At 40.3% G+C, this 26,992-nt stretch overlaps 1 protein-coding gene across 1 annotated transcript in view; it reads right to left on the bottom strand.

Moving 5' to 3' along the window:
- MCM6 (minichromosome maintenance complex component 6) overlaps positions 1-17,004 on the bottom strand; it is a 43,040-nt gene extending 26,036 nt beyond the window's left edge. Inside the window, exons 1-7 of the mRNA XM_068545198.1 lie at positions 16,807-17,004; positions 6,334-6,480; positions 4,887-4,997; positions 3,857-4,106; positions 2,363-2,528; positions 1,931-2,076; positions 1,005-1,155 (exon numbers count right to left, since the gene is read on the bottom strand). Of these exons, the coding sequence (XP_068401299.1) occupies positions 1,005-1,155; positions 1,931-2,076; positions 2,363-2,528; positions 3,857-4,106; positions 4,887-4,997; positions 6,334-6,480; positions 16,807-16,913 (1,078 nt within the window). The 5' untranslated portion in view covers positions 16,914-17,004. The remainder of the gene's footprint in view (positions 1-1,004; positions 1,156-1,930; positions 2,077-2,362; positions 2,529-3,856; positions 4,107-4,886; positions 4,998-6,333; positions 6,481-16,806) is intronic.
- Positions 17,005-26,992: the final 9,988 nt, after the last annotated feature.

The following is a 26,992-nucleotide window of genomic DNA, read 5'->3' as shown; positions in this document are numbered from 1 at the left end:
CTGCATTTGGCAAGTTTAAGAAATATGGGAGAGGGGCATCAACAAGCCAAAGAAAATGTAAGTGAGCACTTATTTGACTACCTGCCTGTGGTAGTGATACTTGTTAAAAGTAGATTACAGTTGTTAGACACTTATAAAAATGTTTTCATGTATAGAATTTGCTGTGGGCAGTCCGAACTTTTTTGTAAATTTAATATAATTTAAGAATTCTGCTAGGTTCATTTCCTAGTAAGAGTCATGTCAAGAATAATCTATTTCCAATGATGTTTAAGTTAACATTATTCTCTAACAAATTTATGGTTACCAAAGGGGGAAGGTGGGGAGGATAAATTAGGAAGTTGGGATTAATATATACACAGTACTATATATAAAATAGATAACCAACAATGACCTAGTAGATGGCACAGGAAACTATACTCAATATTTTGTAATAACCTATAAAGGAAAAGAATCTGAACAAGAATATATACATGTATATAACTGAATCACTGTGCTGTATACCTGAAACTAACACAACATTGTAAATCAACTATACTTCAATTAAAAAAAAACAAACATTATTCTCTTCCAGTCCTTAACTATCTGTGTAAATAAAATAGTAACCTTCAGAAAAAAAAAAAAATTGTGGTAAAATATACACAACTTTTAAGTGGTTCAGTGGAATTAAGTACATTCACTATCTTTTATAACCATCACCCCTATCCATTTCTAGAACTTCATCATCCCAAACAGAAACTCTATCCATTAAACAACAATTCCCTATTTCCCTCCCCACCAGGTAACCTCTTTCTACTTTGTCTCTGTGAATTTACCTGTTCTAAGTACCTCATTTTAAGTGGAATTGTATAATATCTGTCCTTTTCCAAATGACTTTTTAAAACCCCTTCTAAACCCACTAAAAAACTTTCATAATCTGATTTGTGTGTTTTAAGAAGTCACATGTTGCTGTTTTATAATCATTATTTTGATTTCAAGTTTATGCCACAAATGGATAGAACTCTTACCATGTATAGTAGGGAACAGGCTTGTACAAAGATTGTGGTATAGATTTTTATCTTGACTCATTTCAAACACTTTCTCCCATTCCTTCACAGTCATTTGGTTCTTAATGCTCTCAGCTGTCTGTTCCTCATCTCGGAGCTCTTTTCCTCCGAACTGAGGGGTGGAGAAGAAAGGAAAAAAATAGTAGTATAGAAATAGTCAAAATAATGTGAAAGAGAAGAAACATCACCACAAACGAAATATAGCCTGGGAGGTCAACTTCAGAATCTGCTGACTGTAAAGGTTTTTAAAAAAAATCTCCTAACCAGTACGGCCTAAGTTAAGACACTGAAGAGCTTGTCATTTGTCCAGTGATTTAAAAATAACAAAAAAAGCTACCACCATTGTTTTGTATTGCTATCTAAATGAATCTAGATGCTCATGAGATGAGCCATAATAAAATGGTAATCACTGATATGAAGATGAAAATGAAGAAACAGAATATTATGTTCACCACTCATTTTCCAAACTGTTCCTCACTGCTTTCCCCACCTGGAACAAAATCAAGCTCTGAACAACTACAATACCAGGGGTCAATCACTCTCAGAAAGAGCAATATACTGTACTTCCCAGATTACTAAATTTTTCTACTTGTACTATCTCGAGGAGCGTGACAGAGGAACTTTAACAATTAAAAACAGAAAAACCACCATGAATAATAATGCTCTTAAAGCATTGAGCTCTTATGTACAAAATAATGCTCTTAAAGCATTGAGCTCTTATGTACAAAAATAAGACTTTTCCTTAAGATCGGGAAGACAGATGTGAAAAAAATCTGGTTTTAAAACTAAAGAACAAATCTCAACCCAACCCCATCTTTAACACTGAGTTTGCGGCAGCCTCAGGGGATGCCTTTCTTAAGCTTTGCCATTCTACTAAGAAGACTCACCCTCGGGTTGGTTGGTGCAACACAGCAGGCAAGAAAGACCAGCCTGTATGAAAGATCCCTAACACCAAGTGCCCGGAGCCCTCGAATGCCTTCTGTCTCATATCCATCAACACCACTGACACGGTAATTAGTTTCTGCACGTGCTCCTGAAACATTGAATGATAGATTGTTTCACAGCTCAAATACTGAAGGTGCTGAGAATCAAAACTGCTCAGATAAACGAAACCTATAAATGCAAAAATTTCATTTAGGCTTTGAAATTTTTCAGAACAGTAGCTTTTATAGCAAACCAATTTGTTTTTATTCTCATCATAGTTCCTCGCTCACCCTCTGATTGGTAGCCAAAAATAAGACAAGGAAGATGCAAGAAGCTAGATACTCTGCAGTTCAGGTAACTGAGAATTTGTTAAATTTGAGCCACAGATTACCGACCTGGTATGCTAAGCTTAGACACGTCAGGCACAACAATCAGCGTCCCTGTAAAGTCACACTTGTCACCAGCTTGAGCTGACTCCACAGCTTCAGCCCTCAAGATCACTTCTAAACTGCGGGGGATACTCCCTCGAGGAAGCTCAGCTTGAGTCTCTTGAATACGAACCTATAACAAAGACAAATAAATGTGTTCCATCTTCCTCTAAATTGTCAGGGAAATTTTATGAAAAATTTCACATCTCTTATACCCTCCACCTCAACACAACTGTTAACATTACTTAAGACACACATATTTTTACTGTATTATTTGAAAGAAGTTGCAAAAATCAAGATACTTCACCCCCAAATATTTTAGCACTCACCTCCTAAGAATAAAGACAATCTCCTATGTAACCACAATACCATCAATCACACCAAGAGATTTAAATATTTAATTCCATAATGACTTCTTTATCTAGTCCGTCTTCAAATTTCCCCAGTTGTCAAGAATGTCCTTTATTACAGCTGTTTTTTTTTTCCCCAAACCAAGACCCAACCTGAATTCATATTTTGTATTTGGTTGTTATATCATGTTCTTTATCAAATACAAAGCATCTTTTACCCAAAGTTTTTGGTAAGAACACATGTTTCCTATAAACCAAGTATCAGAATAAAACAAGAAAACTAAGTAAGGACTAAAAACTGAATCTAATATAAATTATTTATTTTAGTCCGGTACTCATTCTCCAGTGCTTGAGCTGCTGCAACTTTTCTCTTTGCATATACCAGAGTTACTAAGCCCTGAAGAGCTTTAGCCCCTTCATTCTTACTGCTACCATGCAACTCTTGCCCAGTTAACTACAACTACCTATTAGTCTCTTGTTAAATACCACGCACAGTTGTCTCATCAATCTTCCTTTAACAAGAAAAATTCACATCATCTGAAAACGTATTCCCCTTGCTTATCAAGATAGGTCCAAGCTTCTCAATCTGAGATTTAAGGCTCCAAGTACTTCCATGCCTCATACCAAATCATCTCTCAGATGATCTCCAATTTGGTTACTCTACTTTAATCATGATAATCCTCACTGCTATTGACAAGCATGTTCATTTTCATCTGTTCTTTTATTTATGCCTTCCTCCCTCCTAACCACCAACTCCAAGTCTTACACCAACAAGTCTCTACTTCTTCAAAAATCTTCCTAACTCTAGCTTGTAATAATAATAATAACAGTAATAATAATGGTTACTGTTTATTCTTTGACAAATACATTTTATTTGCCTGAAGGAGCTTCCAATCCAAGTTATTAAAGGTTAGAACACATTTATATACTGATAATTGAAATTTGCATTACAAATTTTTAGCTTAAATCTGTAGTCACACTTGACGAACCTTGACTTACATAAAAACTGAGTTTAACATTGCCTAAGTAAGCTTATAATAATAATTACAAGTGCCTAGAAGTGAATTATTAGCATAGGCTGAATCTGACCTAAAGAGAAATTAATAAGCACCTTTTGAAAATCAACGAATCTCGATTTATTTGTATCCAGCAGGAATCTCCTTCTGTTGGCACAAACTGGATTCCGGCAGATGTTTGGCTGGGTGTATCTGAATTGCTGTTCTACATCCTTGATCACTGTCTGACAGTCCAAGCACAGGAAAGTTCCGCTCACAAGCTCTGGATGAACTGGGTGAGTCCGTACCACCTGCCCACTGATGCGAGTGAGCAAACCAATTCTGGATGAGTTGAGTTCTCGAATTCTGTTTAAAGACAGATATTGCATTAGTAAGGTATTCTTTGGACTCTCCTACAAGAATAATTTAATCAACATGCCCATTCCTGAAGTATAATGTACATGCATCCACAACAAAATACATAAATGAATAAATAAGAAAAACTAAGTAAAGGACATGAAAGAAATGCAACTACAATTATAAAACAGAATGATCCCATTTTTGTTTTATATGCAAATATATTTTTTTCTTACCTACATTTCTAAATAAGCATTTTCACAGTAAAGTTATCCTTGGGAAAAATTATCGGGACAAATTTTTTTCTGAACTTGAAGGTTTAGAAAACACTGTATTTCACAAACCCATTTTATATTAAATAACTTGTAATTTTATAAGTAATTTTAGTAGTTTAAGTTTTCAAAATATCACTTCAATTTCCTCCAACAAATTTATTCTTTAAATAACTGCTAAAGAGGAAAACAGTTTAAAAGCTATGCTATTTAAGCTCTTGACAATTCATTAATTTTTGTGACTGTTCTCAGTTTTCATATTTTCTCACTGAACTAACTTTTCACCTCAACATCCCTTAAAAGGTTTCCTAAAATACTATAATCCCCAGAAATTGCTTCACTTAACATACTTCCCATCCCGTTTTCCTGGAAATACATATTTTCCAAAACTAAATCTTCTGGATAACTGGATATAACTCTTTATAGACCTAAGACTACAACCTTCTGAGCTTTCTGCCAATTAAGTGATGCCTATACTATTTGGGGAATTTTTTTTTTTCCAAGAAGGGTTTCTTACTTGTGTCTGGTCGGAAGATCTTGGAATGCAACATAAAAATCCTTGGCAAGAGGGATCTCTTTACGGTCTTTGACAAAGGTTTTCAAGGCCCGACATAGGTAAGGGTAAACTCTGAAAAACAAACAAAAAGTAAATCAACTGACAACTTCAAGAGGCTTACCAAGGGCTCCTTCCCCTTATGCTTCCCAAAAGCTGAAACTAAGGAATTTCATCTGGTTACAACCAAGCTTTAGAATTTAACTCTGCAGGACACTTCTATCATCTGGTCTAGGTTTAGAGCATCTTCAATCCTCTCCTATTCCACCATAAATACATCTAAGACAACAGAAACACCAAAGATAAAATGCTATTCCTGAATACCTATTATTTTTAAATAATCATTTAGCATGCACACGGCAGGTCACTCCTCTGTCCAAGATGACTCTGCCTGAACCACCTGGGCAGTATACTACCTAGCAAGGCAGCCTCCCATTTGGTGTCAAGGCCTACTATTTTCTTCCAGGTTTAATTCTTGATTGATAGGAAGTAGATAAGGGCAGGGAAGGAATTTGTGTACTGATTTGAGAGCAAGTTGGCAGAAATGTTTCACTTGACTGGTTAGATGGAAGTGTGCACGTTCTCTTAAGTTTTAAATAGCTGAGGCAGCTTGGTTTAAGTGGTAGGATCTGGAAGACCTCTGAAATATCAGCTAGTTTCAGGACACAGAACTGCGGCACGGTCTGTGCATGAGGTACAGGCATAGGTGTTTCCACCAACAGCCCTGACTTTCTACCTCCCTCTCACTTGTCAGTACAACTTTTCCTGCTACATACTATCACAATAAACTCTGCTGCTTATCCCTCCAACCATTCTTGATAGCTTGATAGCCATATATGACTAGAAACACCGAGACAAATCCTCCATCTCCCAGTATACCAGGTAAAAGAACAAGACTGTGACTGCTTACTCCTGGGTCTTCATTTCTCTTTCGTAACAGTCCACAGTGTTTATTTTAACCTGATTTTATTTAAACTAAGTTTTGTGTAGAAAGATATTTCTGGCTTTATATAGCAATTGAAAGCAAAACAAAAGCCTAATGTCTAATTTCTGCCAAAAAAATACCATTCAGCTTTTAAAATGTTTCAAGGGATTTTATATGATATGGGGAGGGGGAGTGGATTAAATGAATGACATAGCAATAGCACTGAAGCCTGACACAAAGTAAGCAATCCTCTTAACACCTGGAAAAACTACATAGAAAACAAAAGTTTTCAACATTCGCATGAGAAAAATAGTCAACTCCACAAAGGCCTAAATTAGTTCAGAGCAGCAATAAAATGACCACTGGCTGTATCAAAGGGCCTCTGTGACAGCTGCCTTTTTGCCTCACAAATGAACACTTCCGTTCTAAGAAGAGCTGGCTTCCTGGGGTCCATGTCTATTTAAAGTAAAGATTAATACACCAAACCTATAGAACTCCTCTTGAATGGTGGTGGAAAGTTGCTGGTTAAATTGCTCCAGGTCCAAAAAACTCACAACCAATGTGTTTCTCTCGGGACGAATTAACTCCTCAGCTAACTGCAAGTACTTAATTTCTCCATCGCTGTTCTGGAACCTGTAGATACATGCAAGTCAGATTAAACCGAAGCATTAGGCAGCAAAAAGAAGAATGTGAATGCCTGATAATTCAGCATATTGGTTAAAGACCATCAGCTTTAGGGTCAGACAGGCCCATTTTAGTAGTTGTATAACTTGGGGCAAGTTACTTACCTATTCTAAACCTGTCCCTCTTCTGTTTGAAAATAATAATAATAAAAAAGATTAGAACATCATCTTATCTCCTAAGATAACTGTGAAGATTAAATGAGAGAATGCCTTTAAAATGTTTTGTACAAAGCTGGGAACACAGGAAAACCACGTCTTAAGATTTAAATCTGAATTTCTTGATTTAACACTTTCCAATCTGAACTGTACATACCAACAATAAAAGAATAGTTAGTATTTGTTGATTAGAAAATATTAAATCAAGAAATCCAGGTTAGGAGATTGTTTCAAGATGGCGGCGTAGAAGGACGTGTGCTCACTCCCTCTTGCGAGAGCACCGGAATCACAACTGCTGAACAACCATTGACAGGAAGACGCTGGAACTCACCAAAAAATATACCCCACATCCAAACACAAAGGAGAAGCTGCAATGAGACGGTAGGAGGGGTGCAATCACAATAAAATCAAATCCCATAACCGCTGGGTGGGTGACTCACAAACTGGAGAACAATTTTACCATGGAAATCCACCCACTGGAGTGAAGGTTCTGAGCCCCACGTCAGGCTTCCCAACCTGGGGGTCTGGCAATGGGAGGAGGAATTTCCAGAGAATCAGACTTTAAAGGCTACGGGGATTTGATTGCAGGACTTCCACAGGACTCGGGGAAACAGAGACTCCACTCTTGGAGGGCACACACAAAGTAGTGTGTGCATCGGGACCCAGGGGAAGGAGCAGTGACCCCGGGGGAGACTGAACCAGACCTACCTGCTAGTGTTGGAGGGTCTCCTGCAGAGGCGGGGGGTGGCTGTGGCACACCGTGGGGACAAGGGCACTGGCAGCAGAAGTTCTGGGAAGTATTCCTTGGCGTGAGCCCTCCTGGTGTTGCCCACCAAAGAGCCTGTAGGCTCCAATGCTGGGTCGCCTCAGGCCAAACAACCAACAGGGAGGGAACTCAGCTCCACCCATCAGCAGACAAGTGGATTAAAGTTTTACTGAGCTCTGCCCACCAGAGCAACACCCAGCTCTACCCACCACCAGTCCCTCCCATCAGGAAGCTTGCACAAGCCTCTTAGATAGCCTCATCCACCAGAGGACAGACAGCAGAAGCAAGAAGAGCTACAATCCTGCAGCCTGTGGAACGAAAACCACATTCACAGAGAGACAGACAAAATAAAAAGGCAGAGGACTATGTACCAGGTGAAGGAACAAGATAAGACCCCAGATAAACAATTAAATGAAGTGGAGATAGGTAACCTTCCAGAAAAAGAATTCAGAATAATGATAGCGAAGACGATCCAGGACCTCGGAAAAAGAATAGAGGCAAAGATCGAGAAAATGTAAGAAATGTTTAACAAAGACCTAGAAGAAGTAAAAAACAAACAAAGATGAATAATACAATAACTGAAATGAAAAATACACTAGAAGGAATCAGCAGAATAACTGAGACAGAAGAATGGATAAGTGACCTGGAAAACAGAATGGTGGAATTCACTGCCGCAGAACAGAATAAAGAAAAAAAAGGAAAAGAAATGAAGACAGCCTAAGAGACCTCTGGGACAACATTAAACGCACCAACATTTGCATTATAGGGGTCCCAGAAGGAGAAGAGAGAGAGAAAGGACCAGAGAAAATATTTGAAGAGATTATAGTCAAAAACTTCCCTAACATGGGAAAGGAAATAGCCACCCAAGTCCAGGAAGCGCAGAGAGTCCCATACAGGATAAACCCAAAAGAAACACGCCAAGACACACAGTAGTCAAATTGACAAAAATTAAAGACAAAGAAAAATTATTAAAGGCAACAAGGGAAAAAACGACAAATAACACACAAGGGAACTCCCATAAGGTTAACAGCTGATTTCGCAGCAGAAACTCTACAAGCCAGAAGGGAGTGGCACGATATATTTAAAGTGATGAAAGGGAAGAACCTACAACCAAGATTACTCTACCCAGCAAGGATCTCATTCAGATTCGAAGGCGAAATCAAAAGCTTTACAAACAAAAGCTAAGAGAATTCAGCACCACCAAACCAGCTCTACAACAAATGCTAAAGGAACTTCGCTAAGTGGGAAACACAAGAGAAGATAAGAACCTACAAAAACAAACCCAAAACAATTAAGAAAATGGTAATAGGAAAATACATATCCATAATTACCTTGAATGTGATTGAATTAAATGCTCCAACCAAAAGACACAGGCTTGCTGGATGGATACAAAAACAAGACCCATATATATGCTGTCTATAAGAGACCCATTTAAGACCTAGGCATACATACAGACTGAAAGTGAGGGGATGGAAAAAGTTATTCCATGCAAATGGACATCAAAAGAAAGCTGGAGTAGCAATACTTCTATCAGATAAAATAGACTTTAAAATAAAGAATATTACAAGAGACAAGGACACTACATAATGATCAAGGGATCAATCCAAGAAGAAGATATAACAATTATAAACTTATAGGCACCCAAAATAGGAACACCTCAATACACAAGGCAAATGCTAACAGCTATAAAAGAGGATATCGATAGTAACACAATAGTGGGGGACTTTATAACGCCTCACTTACACCAACAGACAGATCATCCAGACAGAAAATTAATAAGGAAACAAGCTTTAAATGACACAGTAGACCAGATAGATTTAATTGATATTTATAGGACATTCCATCCGAAAACAGCAGATTACACTTTCTTCTCAAGTGCACACGGAACATTCTCCAGGATAGATCACATCTTGGGTCACAAAACAAACCTTGGTAAATTTAAGAAAACTGAAATCATATCAAGCATCTCTTCCAACAACAACGCTATGAGATTAGAAATCAATTACAGGGAAAAAACCGTAAAAAACACAAACACATGGAGGCTAAACAATACGTTACTAAATAACCAAGAGATCACTGAAAAAATCAAAGAGGAAATCAAAAAATATCTAGAGACAAATGACAATGAAAACATGACAATCCAAAACCTATGGGATGCAGCAAAAGCAGTTCTAAGAGGGAAGTTTATAGCAATACAATCCTACCTCAAGAAACAAGAAAAATCTCAAATAAACAATCTAACCTTACACCTAAAGGAACTAGAGAAAGAAGAACAAACAAAACCCAAAGTTAGTAGAAGGAAAGAAATCATAAGGCTCAGAGCAAAAATAAATGAAATAAAAACAAAGAAAACAATAGCAAAGATCAATAAAACTAAAAGCTGGTTCTTTGAGAAGATAAACAAAACCGATAAACCTTTAGCCAGACTCATCAAGAAAAAGAGGGAGAGGACTCAAATCAATAAAATTAGAAATGAAAAAGGAGACGTGGGCTTCCCTGGTGGCGCAGTGGTTGAGAGTCTGCCTGCCAATGCAGGGGACACGGGTTCGAGCCCTGGTCTGGGAGGATCCCGCATGCTGCGGAGCAACTAGGCCCGTGAGCCACGGCTACTGAGCCTGCGCGTCTGGAGCCTGTGCTCCGCAACAAGAGAGGCCGCGATAATGAGAGGCTGGCGCACCACGATGAGGAGTGGCCCCCGCTTGCCGCAACTGGAGAAAGCCCTCGCACAGTAACGAAGACCCAACACAGCCAAAAATAAATAAATAAATAATAAAAATAAAGAAATTCCTTAAAAAAAAAAAAAAAGGAGACGTTACAACAGACACTGCAGAAATACAAAGCATCATAAGAGACTACTAGAAACAACTCTATGCCAACAAAATGGACAACCTGGAAGAAATGGACAAATTCTTAGAAAGGTATAACCTTCCAAGACTGAACCGGGAAGAGGCAGAAAATATGAACAGGCCAATCACAAGTAATGAAATTGAAACTGTGCTTAAAAATTTTCCAACAAACAAAAGTCCAGGACCAGATAGCTTCACAGGTGAATTCTATCAAAGATTTAGAGAAGAGCTAACACCCACCCTTCTCAAACTCTTCCAAAAAATTGCAGAGGAAGGAACACTCCCAAACTCTTTCTATGAGGACATCACCCTGATATCAAAACGAGACAAAGATACTACAAAAGAAGAAAATTACAGACCAATATCACTGATGAATATAGATGCAAAAATCCTCAACAAAATACTAGCAAACAGAATCCAACAACACATTAAAAGGATTATACACCATGATCAAGTGGGATTTATCCCAGGGATGCAAGGATTCTTCAATATATGCAAATCAACCAATGTGATACACCATATTAACAAACTGAAGGATAAAAACCATATGATAATCTCAAAAGATGCATAAAAAGCTTTTGACAAAATTCAACACCCACTTATGATAAAAAATCTCCAGAAACTGGGCATAGAGGGAAACTACCTCAACATAATAAAGGCCATATATGACAAACCCACAGCAAACATCATTCTCAATGGTGAAAAACTGAAACCATTTCCTCTAAGATCAGGAACAAGACAAGGATGTCCACTCTTGCCACTCTTATTCAACAGTATTGGAAGTCCTAGCCATGGCAATTACAGAAGAAAAATAAAAGGAATCCAAATTGGAAAAGAAGAAGTAAAACTGTCACCATTTGCAGATGACATGATACTATACATAGATAATCCTAAAGATGCCAGCAGAAAACTACTAGAGCTAATCAATGAATTTGGTAAACTTGCAGGATACAAAATTAATGCACAGAAATCGCTTGCATTCCTACACAGTAATGATGAAAAATCTGAAAGAGAAATTAAGGAAACACTCCCATTTACCACTGCAACAAAAAGAATAAAATACCTAGGAATAAACCTACCTAGGGAGACAAAAGACCTGTATGCAGAAAACTATAAGACACTGATGAAAGAAATTAAAGATGATACCAACAGATGGAGAGATATACCATGTTCTTGGATTGGAAGAATCAACATTGTGAAAATGACTATACCACCCAAAGCAACCTATAGATTCAATGCAATCCCTATCAAATTACCAATGGCATTTTTTCCAGAACTAAAACAAAAAATCTTAAAATTTGTATGGAGACACAAAAGACCCCGAATAGCCAAAGCAATCTTGAGGGGAAAAACAGAGCTGGAGGGGCTTCCCTGGTGGCGCAGTGGTTGAGAATCTGCCTGCTAATGCAGGGGACACGGGTTCGAGCCCCGGTCTGGGAAGATCCCACATGCCGCAGAGCAACTAGGCCCGTGAGCCACAACTACTGAGCCTGCGCATCTGGAGCCTGTGCCCCGTAACGAAAGGCCACGATAGTGAGGCCCGCGCACCGCGATGAAGAGTGGCCCCCACTTGCCGCAGCTAGAGGAAGCCCTCGCACAGAAACTAAGACCCAACACAGCCAAAAATAAATAAATAAAAACAAAAAAACAAAAAAACAAACCAGAGCTGGAGGAACCATACTCCCTGACTTCAGACTATACTACAAAGCTACAGTAATAAAGGCAACATGGTACTGGCATAAAAACAGAAATATAGATCAATGGAACAGGATAGAAAGCCCAGAGATAAACCCACGCACCTATGGTCAACTAATCTATGACAAAGATAAACCCACGCACCTATGGTCAACTAATCTATGACAAAGGAGGCAAGGATATACAATGGAGAAAAGACAATCTCTTCAATAAATGGTGCTGGGAAAACTGGACAGCTACACGTAAAAGAATGAAATTAGAACATTCCCTAACACCATACACAAAAATAAACTCAAAATGGATTAAAGACTTAAATGTAAGGCCAGACACTATAAAACTCTTAGAGGAAAACATAGGCAGAACACTCTATGACATACATCACAGCAAGATCCTTTTTGACCCACCTCCTGAAGTAATGGAAATAAAAACAAAAATAAACAAATGGGACCTAATGAAACTTAAAAGCTTCTGCACAGCAAAGGAAAGGATAAACAAGACAACCCTCAAAATGGGAGAAGATATTTGCAAATGAATCAACAGACAAAGGATTAATCTCCAAAATATATAAACAGCTCATGCAGCTCAATATTAAAAAAACAAACAAGCCAATCAAGAAATGGGCAGAAGACCTAAATAGACATTTCTCCAAAGAAGACATACAGATGGCCAAGAGGCACATGAAAAGATGCTCAACATCACTAATTATTAGAGAAATGCAAATCAAAACTATAACGAGGTTTCACCTCACACTGGTCAGAATGGGCATCATCAGAAAATCTACAAATAACAAATACTGGAGAGGGTGTGGACATAAAGGAACCCTCTTGCACTGTTGGTGGGAATGTAAACTGATACAGCCACTATGGAGAACAGTATGGAGGTTCCTTAAAAAACTAAAAATAGAATTACTATATGACCCAACAATCCCACCACTGGGCATATACCCAGAGAAAACCATAATTCAAAAAGACACATGCATCGCAATGTTCACTGCAGCACTGTTTGTGACAGCCAGGTCATGGAAGCAACCTAAATGCCCATCGACAGACAAACGGATAAAGAAGATGTGGTACATATATACAATGCAATATTACTCAGCCATAAAAAGGAATGAAACTGGGTCATTTGTAGAGACGTGGATGGACCTAGAGACTGTCATACAGAGTGAAGTAAGTCAGAAAGAGAAAAACAAATATTGTATATTAACATATATATGTGGAATCTAGAAAAATGGTACAGATGAACCATTTGCAAGGCAGAAATAGAGACACAGATGTAGAGAACAAACGTATGGACACCAAGGGGGGAAAGCAGGGGGTTGTTGTTGGTGGTGGTGGTGGTGGGATGAATTGGGAGATTGGGATTGACATATATACACTAATATGTGTAAAATAGATAACTAATAAGAACCTGCTGTATATTAAAAAAAGTGATAAGTAAAAAAAAAAAACTAAATAAAACCCAACTCTATTAATGATATAAAAAAAAAAAAGAAAGAAATTCAGGTTAAAATCCAAAGATTTAATTTCTAAAGGGAAAACTGACAGATTAGCTGTTGATTTAAGAACCAGAATACAAATAAATACACAGAAATGAGGTGCTTCAGCACCTAAGACCTCAGGAAAATGGAAACATACACACAAAGTAAAGCTGGTGTGTTTTTTCCAAAAGCGTATCATATGAACAATATTTGATTTTTGTTCTTCTAACATAACCATGCAGATTAGTTTTGAGAAAAAATCAATTTCTCCTTCAAATACAGCATGTTCTGTTAAATACCTAACGAACAATACTTATCTGCAAAGCACTATGCCAGAGGTACCACAGGCTGGAAATGACAGCATTGTTCCTCTGCTAGGGTTGACACTCTCATAGGAGACATTTCTACTAAAGAGAGGGACAAGACATCTAAATGTCCATGACAAATGAATGAACAAAATGTAGTATACACATACAACAGAATATTATTCAACCTTAAAACAGGATATTCTGCAATGTCTCAATATGGATGAATCTTGAGGACATGGTGCTAAGTGAAATAAGCCAATTACAGAAAGACAAATATTGCATGATTCTACTTATATGAGGTATCTAAAATAGTCAAATTCAGGAATTCCCTGGCGGTCCAGTGGTTAGGACTCCACGCTTTCACTGCCATGGGCCCGGGGTTCGATCCCTGGTCAGGGAACTAAGATCTCACAAGCCATTGGGAGCGGCCAAAAAAACCCCCCCAAAAGTCAAATTCATAGAATCAAAGAGTGGAATGGTGGTTGGAGGAAGAGGAGAATGTGGAGGTACTACAGGCATAAAGTTTCAGTCAAGCAAGATGAATAAGCTCTAACAGATCTACTGTATAACAATAACACGGTACAGTTAAAATTTTGTTAAGAAGGTAGATTTCATGTTGTGTTCTTTCCACAATAAAATAAAAAGGAAAAAGAAAAAAAAGGAGGTAAAAGAAATGTGACAGGGGAATATAAACTAATTTTGCCTAACAGGAACATCTAGAAAGGCTTCATGCATATAAAAGGTAGTACTGGAATTCGGCGTTGAAAGAGTTTTAAAATTTGAAAGAAAAAAAATGAGTGGTGGATAGATTGGCTACAGATGTTCGAAAGTATGTGGCAAAGTCAGGAAGGTATGGGAGGAGTGTGGATAATGACAGAATGGCTGTGGAAGATCAAACTGGAAAGAGCAGCTGTGAAGAATTTGGATCTTATTCCATAAGCAATGGCAAATCAAAGTTGGTATTTTGAGAGGGAGTTAACATTTTTTCCCAACAAATACAGGGATTATTTGCCTTGTTCATCATTGTGCCCAGGAGTTAGCTGCATGGCAAACTGCAAGGAAGCAAAGGCAATTACATTATTTGTTAAAATCAAACATAATTGAGGACCTGTGTAATGTGGTGTGGTGGCTAGGTGGGATTAAGGATGGGATTTACATTCAGATGAAATGGCTGACAGGTAGATATATTACCAGACATGACAGAAAATGGCAGGTTGGGAACATACGGGAAGAAAGGATTGGTGCTGCCTGAAAGGTTTATAAGGTTTAACAAATGAGGTATGAATCTTTAGCTAGGCTTTGAAGGATGAAGAGCTGTCAGGCAGAGAGTAACATTGCCAAAAGTAGGGAAATATAAAGTAAACTATGGTTTTAACTCTATCAGAATTTCGTAAGACAGCAGAATTATTCACAGTAGTAAAAGCGTGAAAACAACCTACATATCCACGGATGGATGAAGAGACAAACGAAATGTGGTATAGACATACAATGAAATACTATTCACCCTTAAAAAGGAAATTCCGGCACATGCTACAGCATGGAAAACCTCAAAGACACTATGCTAAGTGAAGTAAGCTGGTCACAAAAGGACAAGTATTATATGACTCCAAGTCTGAGGTACCTAGAGTAGTCAAGTTCATAGACAGAAAATAGAATGGTGGTTGTCAGGGGCAGGAGGGTGGGGGGAATGGTTTATCATTGTTTAGTGGGTGCAGAGTTTCAGTTTGGGAAGAAAAAAAGTGGTCTGGAGATGGATGTTGGTGATGGCTGTATAACAAGGTAAATGTACTTAACGCCAGTGAACTCTGCGTTTAAAAAGTTAAAATGGGGACTTCCCTGGTGGTCCCGTGGTTGAGACTCTCTTCCCAATACAGGGGGCATGGGTTCGATCCCTGGTTGGGGAACTAAGATCCCGCGTGCCACAGGGCACGACCAAGAAAAAAAAAAAGGTTAAAATGGTAAAGGTTTTACCACAATAGAAAAAAAAAAATTTCCTGCCATGTTATGAGCCTTAAAGACGTGGAAGTCATTAAGGCCCCTGAGAATAGCTAAAAGGAATTTTAAGGATGGGAAGCATTTTCGTAAGACATGTGCTAATCTTTTAAAGCTTCACTATAACTAGTGCTAACAACTTAGTGGAGTTTCTAAATATTAGTAAAACCGCATAAGATTTTTTTTTTTTTTTTTTAGGACTATGGCAAAGAGTCTCAGGCCAAGATGTCATCGAGGAGAACTTCAAATGCAAGAAATGATCAAATTTAAAAACTGAGCTCTTAAAAAAAAAAAAAGAATTTCCTAAGACATTCCGCAGTGCTTCCACTTCTTCCTGGAGGCGGTAGAGTCCATACTCAGGGAAAGCAGAGCTATATCTGCACGATCTAAGAAAAGTAACTGGTGGCAGTGGCTGAAAGCCAGGGAGAGGGGGTTTGAGATGGCTGCAGCCTAAAAAAGGCAACAGAAAAAAAGAAAAGTGGGGTTTGGAGGGTTGGAAGGATAGGAAGAGACGGAGGGAGTGCGTTCAGCGCCATAAGCAGGTCGGCCCCTCGCCCGAGCATCTGTCAACCACGGGGTTCACTCCGGCCCTTTCAACTCCACGGGCTCCAGGGCTGCCATGCCCTCGGTGGACCCCAGTCAGACCCCCGCCAGGATTCATACGCCAGTTCGGCCTCCCCCGCGACCCCGCGGACGCGCGGCCTAACTGGACGAGTTACTCATCCCCACCCAGCCTCAGGGTCACCGGGGGCTACGCGACCACCAGCCTTACAGGCTGTGAGAACTGAACGACGGGCCTAAAGCGCTCGGCCCAGGGCACTGCGCACGGCAGGAGTTTGCGGAAGGGCTCCAGATGGATTTCACCCCCGGAAACCAGCCCAGCCCGGCCCAGCCTCCTCCCCGCGGCCCGCTCTCCGAGGCGCGCGACCCCTCAGTTCCCGAACACGCGCGGGGCCCACGGCGCCCCCGGGCTCCGGAAGCCGCGAGGGGCGGGAGGGGAAGTTCCGCGGGTAAGGGGCGCCCTCTGACTCACTCCTCCAAGAAGTCCAGGAACAGTTTCTGGCACTTCTCGGCCACCTCGTCGCGGACTTCCAGGTGCTGGCTGCCGGCGCCCGGCTCCGCTGCCGCCGCGAGGTCCATCGCTGCCTAATGCTGAGGGACCGCCGGCGCCACGCTGGATGCAAGCAGAGCGTTGCTTCTCCCCGGACGCTGCCGCTCGGCGCGCACCTCCTCTGCCCCGCCCCTTCGCCGGAAGGCCGGAGCCAATCGTGGCGCAGGAGCTCGGGGATTTCGCGCCAAACCTGTCTAATGAGCGCGGCCTCTCCCTCAGCCCCGCCCACGGAGCGGAGATTTCGCGCCAAATGCAAAGACCCGAGAAAGCCGGGTGATCGGCCTCTGCGCCTGCGCAGTTGGTCGTGTCCGGGGGAATTTTGCTGCTGGAGCGAGTTAAAAGATAAGATCTTTGCCCGGGGGTGGTTTTTCTAATATTCTTCAAATCGTTTCACTTATATTAATTGAGCAAGAGGCGTAATGCCTTATGGAAGAGGAAAGTGAGTAAGATTCCGACCTCCTGCTTGAACCATCTAATTGGAGGACATAAACTGTAAACCACCGGCTGAAACCCTGTAAGAGTCAAAAGTGACGTAGTAACAGTACTAGGGGGAAGGGAGAGAGGGGAGTTGGCAGAATTATTATGGTTGGTGCTGACCGGGAAAAATCAGCGAATATTTGACGCTGTTGATTACTTCCTCTCTCAAACGCACTCTTGGCTTGCGTCCTCTTGACTTCCCCTCTCTTTGGCCATATTTTCCCGGCTTCGTTTCACTTGATTTTTCTCCTATCTCTTTGGTCATTCCTGGTTAGCCTCCTTTGTAGGCGCCTCTTTAGGGAGTCCCTTAAATGTTCTGGTCCCAGAGCCCTCTTTTCCCAGGCTCTGGGCGATCCCCTTCACTCACTTGTTTTCAATTCACCAAGGCCTTGGTGCTGATGACTTCTGAATCTGTATCACCAACCAGTTCTGTTTCCTGGGGCTCCAAGAAATTACAAGAAGCCTGGATCAATTCCATTTTTTGAGGCTTCCAAGCACATTAAAAAAAAAAATTTTTTTTTTAAATGCCGAACAGGATGACAGAAGCTACAGTAATTCTTTTAACACACACACATAGAGAAAGACACTATTCACAAAATATTTACAAGGTTTAACCAAAAACTCATTGCTTGTGTGCTGTAGTGTATTAGTGTGTGTATTGCCTCATTTGAAGGGGATGGGAACCCTTGCAGGCCTGTACCCCTCAGCCCTTCACCAGCTCCAGATCTGCCTGCCTACAGGACATCACCACTTGTATATACTTTAGGAACCTCAAACTCACCTGTTTGATGATATTCACAGCCCTTCTGCACTGGCACAAGAATGGATCCAGGAGCTATCTAGGAGCAGTTTGCTGACCAGATTCTGTCTCATTCTCTCAAAAGGCCTCCTTCTTTTCTTTCCCATTTTTCTTTTTCCCCCTTCTCTTTCTCTTCTATCCTCAAGGTAGATTTCCCAGAACTAAAGCACCGTGTACAGAAGGAAGAAAGCAAAGAACAGGAGTGCAGAGTTCCAGGCTAATTTACGGCTGTGCCCACTGAGAAACTTGGAACTTGCTCTTCTCGGCTGTCTACACCTCACAGGCCCTCCCTTCCCCCTTCAGACATGCACCTCTGGACCAGAATAGGAGATGAGGTCTCCTAGTGAGGGTAGTGGAGGTACCTTCCATAGAAGAGGAGGATGTGAGGTATGAAACATATCTGAGCTGTATCCCAGAGAGCAGTATGCCTCTGTATGTGTGTAAGCCTGAGACTGCTATCCTTAGAAAAGCCTGCTTGCAAGGTTGGCCTTTGGCTGGCATTTGGGAACTTGACTGGTAAACAGTTCCCTACACTGATATTACACTTTCCCTAAATGGTAAGGATGGCTCACTGTGCCTGAAATGTTTTTACAAACAACGTGGTTGATACTGAATATCTTCTGAGAGTCTGGAATCTTGACATGTGCTCAGTAGACAGTGCTTATGTGACCAGCCCCCAGTGACAACACAGGCTTCTCTAACGAGCTTCCCTGGTAGACACGTGTGTTATTACAGTTTAATGCTGGGAAGGAATTAAGTGCATTCTGTATGACTCCAGAGGGGAAGGACTCTAGGAAGCTTGTGCTTGGTCTCTGGATTTTGCCTCCTGTGCCTTTTCCCTTTGCTGATTTTACTTTCTATCCTTTCACTGTAATAAATCATAACCATGAGTATGATTATATGCTGAGTCCTGGAGTCCTCCTAGCAAATCATTGAACCTGAGGATGGCTTTGAGGAACCCCCAACACAATGTATGTATTTTTAAACCTTATAATAGAGAATTTCAAATACGTAAATGTAGACAGAATAGTATAATGAACTTTCATTATGTAACCCCGATAAGCACTAAAATGTGGCCAGTCCTGTCCCAACCACACACCCCATCTGCTTTTCCCTCTCCATAATGATTATCTTAAACTTTTTATTTTAGAATCGTCTTTTAAAATGTCTTGCAAAAGGTAGGATAGAGTTGTCATATACTCTATGCCCATTTTTCCCTATTGTTAACATCTTACGTTACCACAGTACATTTGTCACAATTAAAGAAGGAACTTCAGTACAGTATTATTAACTAAACTCCATACTTTATTTCGATTTCAGTAGTTTTCCCCTAATGTCCCTTTTCTCTTCCAGGATCCCACCCAGGATACCATGTTACATTGAGTTGTCCTATCTCTTTAGTCTCCTCTGGCCTGCAGTTTCTCAGAATTTTATTGGTTTTGATGACATTGATAGTTTTCAGGTATACAGCTCAGGTATTTTGCAAAATATTGCTCAGTTGGGATTTGTCTGATATTTTTTCTCATGTTTAGACTGTAGTTAGGGGGTTTGGGAGGAAGACCATAGAGGTAAAGTACAGTTCTCTTCACTCCCTTATGATTTTGAAGCACATCCTAGATATCATATCATTTCATCTGTAGATATGTCAGAAGGCATCTCTAAAAGATAAGGGCTCTTTTTCCTGAGACATATCTTTGGCTGGGCTGTAGCAGTACAGGTTGATGATGCTGATTCTTTTAAAGCTAATTGTAATATTTTCCTGGATTACCAACACTTCAATATATTTTGAATAAAACCAGCAGATTAAATTTTTACATGGTTTAGGTGGTGTACAATATTCAATAATATATTTATCACATCAGATTATGAAATATTTTCTTCCAAATAAAGTCAATCCTCTTCTTATAAAATATGTAATATAAATTACCTCTTATTAACAAAACAAGAGAATTAGATGTTAGCTGCTGATCACTTCATTTTTAGCAGTACATGATTAAATGCCTTTTTAGTCATTTGCCTTCCACTTTAGTTACTTACATATGAGAAGTTTGGTCATGATGTGTAGCAAAAGTAGTGGAGAGGGCAGTGGTAATGATGGCAGTTTTTACCTGTTTTTATATAATACTTATTTAATTTTTTCCAAAGGTGAATGCCATAATTACACACACACACAGAGTTACTGCAAAAATATTTAAAACTTTCATTATATTTCTCAATTTATTATAACATCATTTTGACTATACTTACATTACATTATTATACTTCAAGAAAAGAGGAACGGCATATAAATTTATTCTTGTTTTTATAGCTATTATGAAAATGGGTAATTTAATTATATTGGTATTATTTTAATATCAATTTGACTGCTTTTAATCATTAATTTTACAAAATGTCTTCCGGATTTTCTCTCCCAGTGGTTTTTTTTTTTTTTTTTTTTTTTTCCCAGAGGCCTGATCTGAGCTATCATCCTTCTTTTTTTAAATTTTATTTATTTGTTTATTTATTTATGGCTGTGTTGGGTCTTCGTTTCTGTGCGAGGGCTTTCTCTAGTTGCGGCAAGTGGGGGCCGCTCTTCATCGCGGTGCGCGGGCCTCTCATTATCGCGGCCTCTCTTGTTGCGGAGCACAGGCTCCAGACGCGCAGGCTCGGTAATTGTGGCTCACAGGCCTAGTTGCTCCGCGGCATGTGGGATCTTCCCAGACCGGGGCTCGAACTCGTGTCCCCTGCATCAGCAGGCAGATTCTCAACCACTGCGCCACCAGGGAAGCCCTCTCCCAGTGGTTTTTAAGACTATTTCTTGAAACAATATTAACATTTTTGTTTGAATTGAAAAACGAAGTTGGATTTTTTCTAACAGAACAGTAAGTGTGATTTAGCTGATTCATTTACAATGAGGACAGGCTTCGCTAAGTGTTATGGGGTGGATATTTCTGGACATTGAATGACCTAAACCTTGAACTCTGAGGTTTTGGCCAACATGTATCTAAAGAACATTATAAAATGAAAGCAGTTTATTTTAAAAAATTGTATAAGCAAAGGTTTGTTGAAATTAACTTTTTTTTTCTTCTCAAGTTTAGGAAAGATTTGGACAGCAGAAACAGAGTGAGGAATCCTCAGAAGAGATGGTAGGGAAGCCTTAGGAATAGATGTGATCACCCAGAGAGCATCTGAAGAAAGAGAAGAAGGTAGGTCCAAGCATGAGACCCTGCGGAATATCAGCATTTAAAAGGAGGCTGAGGGGCATCCTAGGACTTCCCTGGTGGTCCAGTGGTTAAGACTTCGCACTTCCAATGCAGGTGGCCTGGGTTCAATCCGTGGTCAGGGAACTAGGATCCCACATACCGCAGGCCATGGCCAAAAAAGAAAAAAAAAAAGGAGGTTGAAGAGGAAAATGCCATGGGAGAGACTGGGAAAGAACAGCCAAAGAAATAGGAGGAGAATCTGAAAAGCCAAAAGAGAAGACTCTGGAACTAGTCATTGTCAGTGGTGAAGGCTGCAGAGTGGTCAAGGACAGAGACTAAACATGGCGGAAGGAGTTTCAGTGATGTGGAGGGGTGGAAGTTAGATTGCAGGGGAGTGAAGAGAGCAGAGGAAGCAGAGTGAGTGGCGACCACTCCTTACTAAGTTGGGCTACAAAGACAGAGTGGATTGTAAGGGACGTGCTCTGCTCTGTCTGGGTTGAGAGGCCCTTGACACAAGCTTTGGTGCTTTTGAAACAGTTGGCTGTTGGAGCAAAGGTGCAGGGAGAGAGAGCCAGTCAGCAGTTACTCTCTCCCTCTGGCAAGTGAGGAGAAGAGGGGAGACTACGTGGCCCCCAACATTTGCGATGGAAGGGGTTATCTCACTCCACAGAGGCCTCCTGTTACACCCTCTTGCGCTCGTACGGCCAGGGTTACCACCTATGGTAGCAAAGCTGCAGAAACCCAGTCAAACTCAACCAGCCCAGCCAATGGCCCTGGTAGAGAGCTTTGTTCCAGATTGCACAGTTACTAGATGGGCTAGCAGTTTCCCTGCATATAGCCCTTCTCCAAGAAAATTGGCCTTAGCTAATCCTACTTGTCCTCCCCGAAAGGCAAATACGGGGAAGTCTTTTGCTCTACAAAAGTGTGTACAATAAAGGAGTACTCACTCAGAACCTTGCACCAGAATCCAGTTGTACCTGGAAGGACGTTTTGTATGCCGAGTAATTGGCATAGCTTCCACAGTTAAGCACATGGGCTCTGGATTTGAGTCCTGGCTCCACTACTTAAGTGATCTTGGTTAAGTTACTTAACCTCTCTGTGCAATAGGTTTTTTATCTGTGGGACAATAATAGAACCTGTTAACAGCACTATCGTTATAAAGAGTAAATAAGTTAATATGTATAATGAGTTTTTAGCTGAGGGGTAATAATAGAACCTGCTAATAGGGCTGTCATTGTAAGGATTAAAAGAGATAACATGTATAAAGTGCTTCATAATATGTGCAAATATGCCTGGCACATATTAGATATCATACTCATATTCTATTTAGCCCTCCTCAGTACTGATTCATTATAACGCTATTTATCTCTGAAATATTTTCCATGAAAATATATTTGTAGGGGAATTCCCTGGTGGTCCAGTGGTTAAGATTCCGTGCTTGCACTGCAGGGGGCACGGGTTCGATCCCTAGTTGGGGAACTAAGATCCCGCATGCCACGTGGTGTGGCCAGACCAAAAACAAACAAACAAACAAAAAAAAAATATATATATATACAGGATGACATAAATACACTACGGTATAACATATGTGTGTGCTTGTGTGTGTGTGTGTGTGTGCGTGTGTGGTGTGTGTATCCTTCCTTTGAGTGCTCTTATGAGTGCTCAGCCAAAGAGAACCACTGTAGCCCGCTGTACTGTGTACTCTGTACCAGTAAAGGTTGGTTAGCCCACCACACCGCAGAACTGCACATCGCCATCTGCCGAAGTGAGTGTGCTCTGCAACTCACCGTATTAGGACTACCAGCTGGAGATGGGTGGAAGATGGATGTTATGAAGGGCTTCATAAACATCACTGCCACTTGGGAGGAAAGACCAAGAATGGTATGACATGTGCCTGGGAGAAACTTTGGCCCAAGGCATGTCTTAACTTCAGAGTTATTGAGGAGATCCAAGAGCAAATGCCAGTGTTCCAGGAATGCATTTCCCTAAGGACTGTGCTATGAGGACCCAAGTAGGGCTGATGTGGCTGGCATTCCCATTTGCAGGGACCCAGAGACCCCTTGGCAACATGGGATATGTGTCCATTATGATTAGACCTGTCTCCTTACTGTCCCATCTCCGCCGTGAGACTTTCTGGCCTCCCAGCCTACAGTTCTCTCTCCTTTCTCTGAACTCTGGAAACATTCCATCTCCCAGTTGGCACACGTAGTTTTCTGCGTGATTAGGTTGGTTTTCTTTTCAGGCTGTTATCTTTTAGCTTGATATCAAACATTTTTATTTACTGATTAAAACTGGGAACTTGGGAAGAGTTAACATCTCTAAGAAACCAAAGGGCACATTTTCTTAAGAGAAATTTTTATTATAGAAAATTTCAAATATATTAAAAAGTAGAATAGAATTATGCACCCCTATGTATCCATCACCTAGTTCAATCTTATTGGATCTATAACCCCACCATCTTCTCCTGACACTAAATAATTTGGGAAATTTCTGACGTTGTATAATTTCTTTTGTAAATAGTCCAGTATGAATCTCTAAAAGACAAGCATTCCTGTAAAAAAACATACAGCCACTATATCAGATGCTCTTATGTACCCCTTCAGGTCCTCACCTGTCTCTTGTTCCAGTTCCATGAGGGCTCTGAGCCACTTGATGGTATCTGCTGCCCTCTGTGTCTCTCAGGTTTCCCTATTGTCACCACAGAGGAACTGGCTCATGTGTCTTAGAAGCACCCTGGAGGAGAGAGGGAGGCAAGGTCACAGAGAATCTTTGATCAATGGGAGAGGAGAATCAGTGGTTAAATTGCTTTCCCCTAACCAATCCCCTACATATGGGTATGTAGGTTAGGTTAGGGTTTTTCCCCCTCCCTTCTTCCCCTTGCCCCCCATTAGAAACAACAGTGCAATAAACCTCTTTGTATGTGTGTATTTCTGGAGGATAAATTTCTGGAAGGGCTGGTCCTAGGTGAAAGTGAATGAATATTTTCAATTTGCCTAAACTGCCAAATTGGTTTTCAATAAGGTTGTACCAATTTATTCTCTTACCAGTGCACAGGGCATTTTCATTTTAAGTGAAATAAGAACCTTAAGCCAAATGGTTAAATTCTGAGCTTAGAATTACAGGTTGTGGTCTGTCAGTGAGAAATGATTATTTGGGTAATAGAAGCTACCTGGTACCCCAAAGTCTCAGCAATCCAGAACTTTGCTCCATTCATTCATTTATTCAATCATGCAACAAATATTTAATGAGTACCTACTATGCATCAATACTAAGGTACTACTGATACTGCAGTGCCTGTCTGTTGTGTAGCTTACATTCTAGGGGGCCAGGCTGAAGTGGAGCACACTGAAGACTTGGATAGAATTCCTTCCTTCTTGCTATTGAGCCTCAACCAGGTAAACTGTTTCTGTTACAGTTAGCCCAATAATTACCCAGTGTTTTATAAAGAGATAAAACCCATCTTCTTGGCTTGAAATTGAAAAAGGAAATTTTACAACCCATTCTTCAAGACAAAAAGAGATTCGCACTTTTCACGTGCAGTTGTGGCAGGCTGTGCCGGCATCAGGGGCTAATCATCCATCTTTTATCAGCCCCAGAGACTCATCCTGGGCCTATAAGACTGGTGGGTTGACAGGCAGCTCAGAAAAAGAGGCACTTAAAAGCAGCTCAGATGCAACCAAATGAAACATTTTTCTGATCTGAATGCAAGTCCACCAGGTTATTGTGAATAATTAAATGAAACAAAACAAAAAAGAAACACAAAACCAAAAAGAGCCCGTGCTCCTTTCAGCGGTTATAGAGGACTGTATGACTGATAGTGATGTTTAGAAAGCATTGCATTGCACAGTTATGTGGGAGGCAATAAGGACAGCTAGTGTGATTCCTAGCATGGCTTCAACTAGAATATCTGAGAGTGTGTGGCATGTGTGGGTTTTGTTGTTGTTATATTATTAATTAACAGGAACAAAGGGCTGTAGTGCTTCGTGCTGCTACTGGTTCTTTCTGTGCTACAGCTCAGTGTATGAATCCTGTCCTTCAGTCATCAGTGTGTTGGGGTATCCTTCAATGGGCAGACATTTCTGTAGATAGGGCTCTTAGAAACTTACCTAATGATGGAGGCAGGATATGAATACAACTACAAATTGCAGAAAAACGCAAGTATACCAAAATACATAAAATATAAAGTGATATGAAAGTAGAAAGTTGAAATGGAGGATTCTAATTAGGATATTTTCTGTAAATTGAGATAACCTATGGGGAGGCAAAAAAAATCTTTCATTCCTTATTTTATAGTAAATTATAATTTTAACAATTGCAAGTAATACATATTCAGAAGGATACAGATACATAAAGGCAGAGGGATACAGATAAATGAAAAGATAATAAAAACCACCCCAAATTGTATCACACAGAAATATTATTGGTTAATATTTTGATAGATATTGGGTGGGCCAAAAGGTTCGTTCAGTTTTTTCCGTGAGATGGCTCTAGTAGCACTTAGGTGTCTTTAACTTCATTCGAAACAATTTTGTTAGATTGTATGTGACAGCTGTCATATCAGCGTGCATTTAAAAAAAGACTTATCAGAATTGGTGAATTTTTTTTTTTTTTTGGCTACGTTGGGTCTTCGTTGCTATGCACGGGCTTTCTCTAGTTGCAGTGAGCGGGGGCTACTCTTCGTTTCAGTACGCAGGCTTCTCATTGTGGTGGCTTCTCTTGTTGCGGAGCACGGACTCTAGAGCACAGGCTCAGTAGTTGTGGTGCATGGGCTTAGTTGCTCCGCGGCATGTGGGATCTTCCTGGACCAGGGCTCAAACCCGTGTCCCCTGTATTGGCAGGCGGATTCTTAACCACTGCACTACCAGAGAAGTCCTCACAATTGGTGAATTTTTGTGTAGCCATTTTAATATTGAAGATGGAAGAAAAAAAGCAACATTTTTGGCATATTATGCTTTATTATTTCAAGAAAGGTAAATACGCAACTGAAACGTAAAAAAAAGGTTTGTGCAGTATATGGAGAAGGTGTTGTGACTGATCGAACATGTCAAAAGTGGTTTGCGAAGTTTCTTGCTGGAGATTTCTCGCTGGACGATGTGCCACGGTCGGGTAGACCGGTTGAAGTTGATAGCACTCAAATCGAGACATTAATTGAGAACAATCAATGTTATACCACTCGGAAGATAGCTGACATACTCAGAATATGCAAATCAAGTGTTGAAAATCATTTGCACCAGCTTGGTTATGTGAATCGCTTTGATGTTTGGGTTCCATTCAAGTTAAGCGAAAAAGACCTTCTTGACTGTATTTCTGCATGCGATTCTCTACTTAAATGTAATGAAAATGTTCCGTTTTTAAAATAAATTGTGACAGGCTATGAAAAGTGGATACTGTACAACAATGTGGAACGGAAGAGATCGTGGGGCAAGTGAAATGAACCACCACCAACCACACCAAAGGCCGGTCTTCATCCAAAGAAGGTGATGTTGTGTATATGATGGGATTGGAAGGGAGTCCTCTATTATGAGCTCCTTCTGGAAAACCAAACGATTAATTCCAACAAGTTCTGCTCCCAGTTAGACCAACTGAAAGCAGCACTCTACTAAAAACATCCAGAATTAGTTAACAGAAAACGCATAATCTTCCATCAGGA

This window comes from Eschrichtius robustus, chromosome 5 (assembly GCF_028021215.1).
Source record: "Eschrichtius robustus isolate mEscRob2 chromosome 5, mEscRob2.pri, whole genome shotgun sequence".
Taxonomy (NCBI): domain Eukaryota; kingdom Metazoa; phylum Chordata; class Mammalia; order Artiodactyla; family Eschrichtiidae; genus Eschrichtius; species Eschrichtius robustus.
The sequence above is the reverse complement of the archived record's forward strand: the minus strand, read 5'-3'. Positions and strand labels throughout refer to the sequence as shown.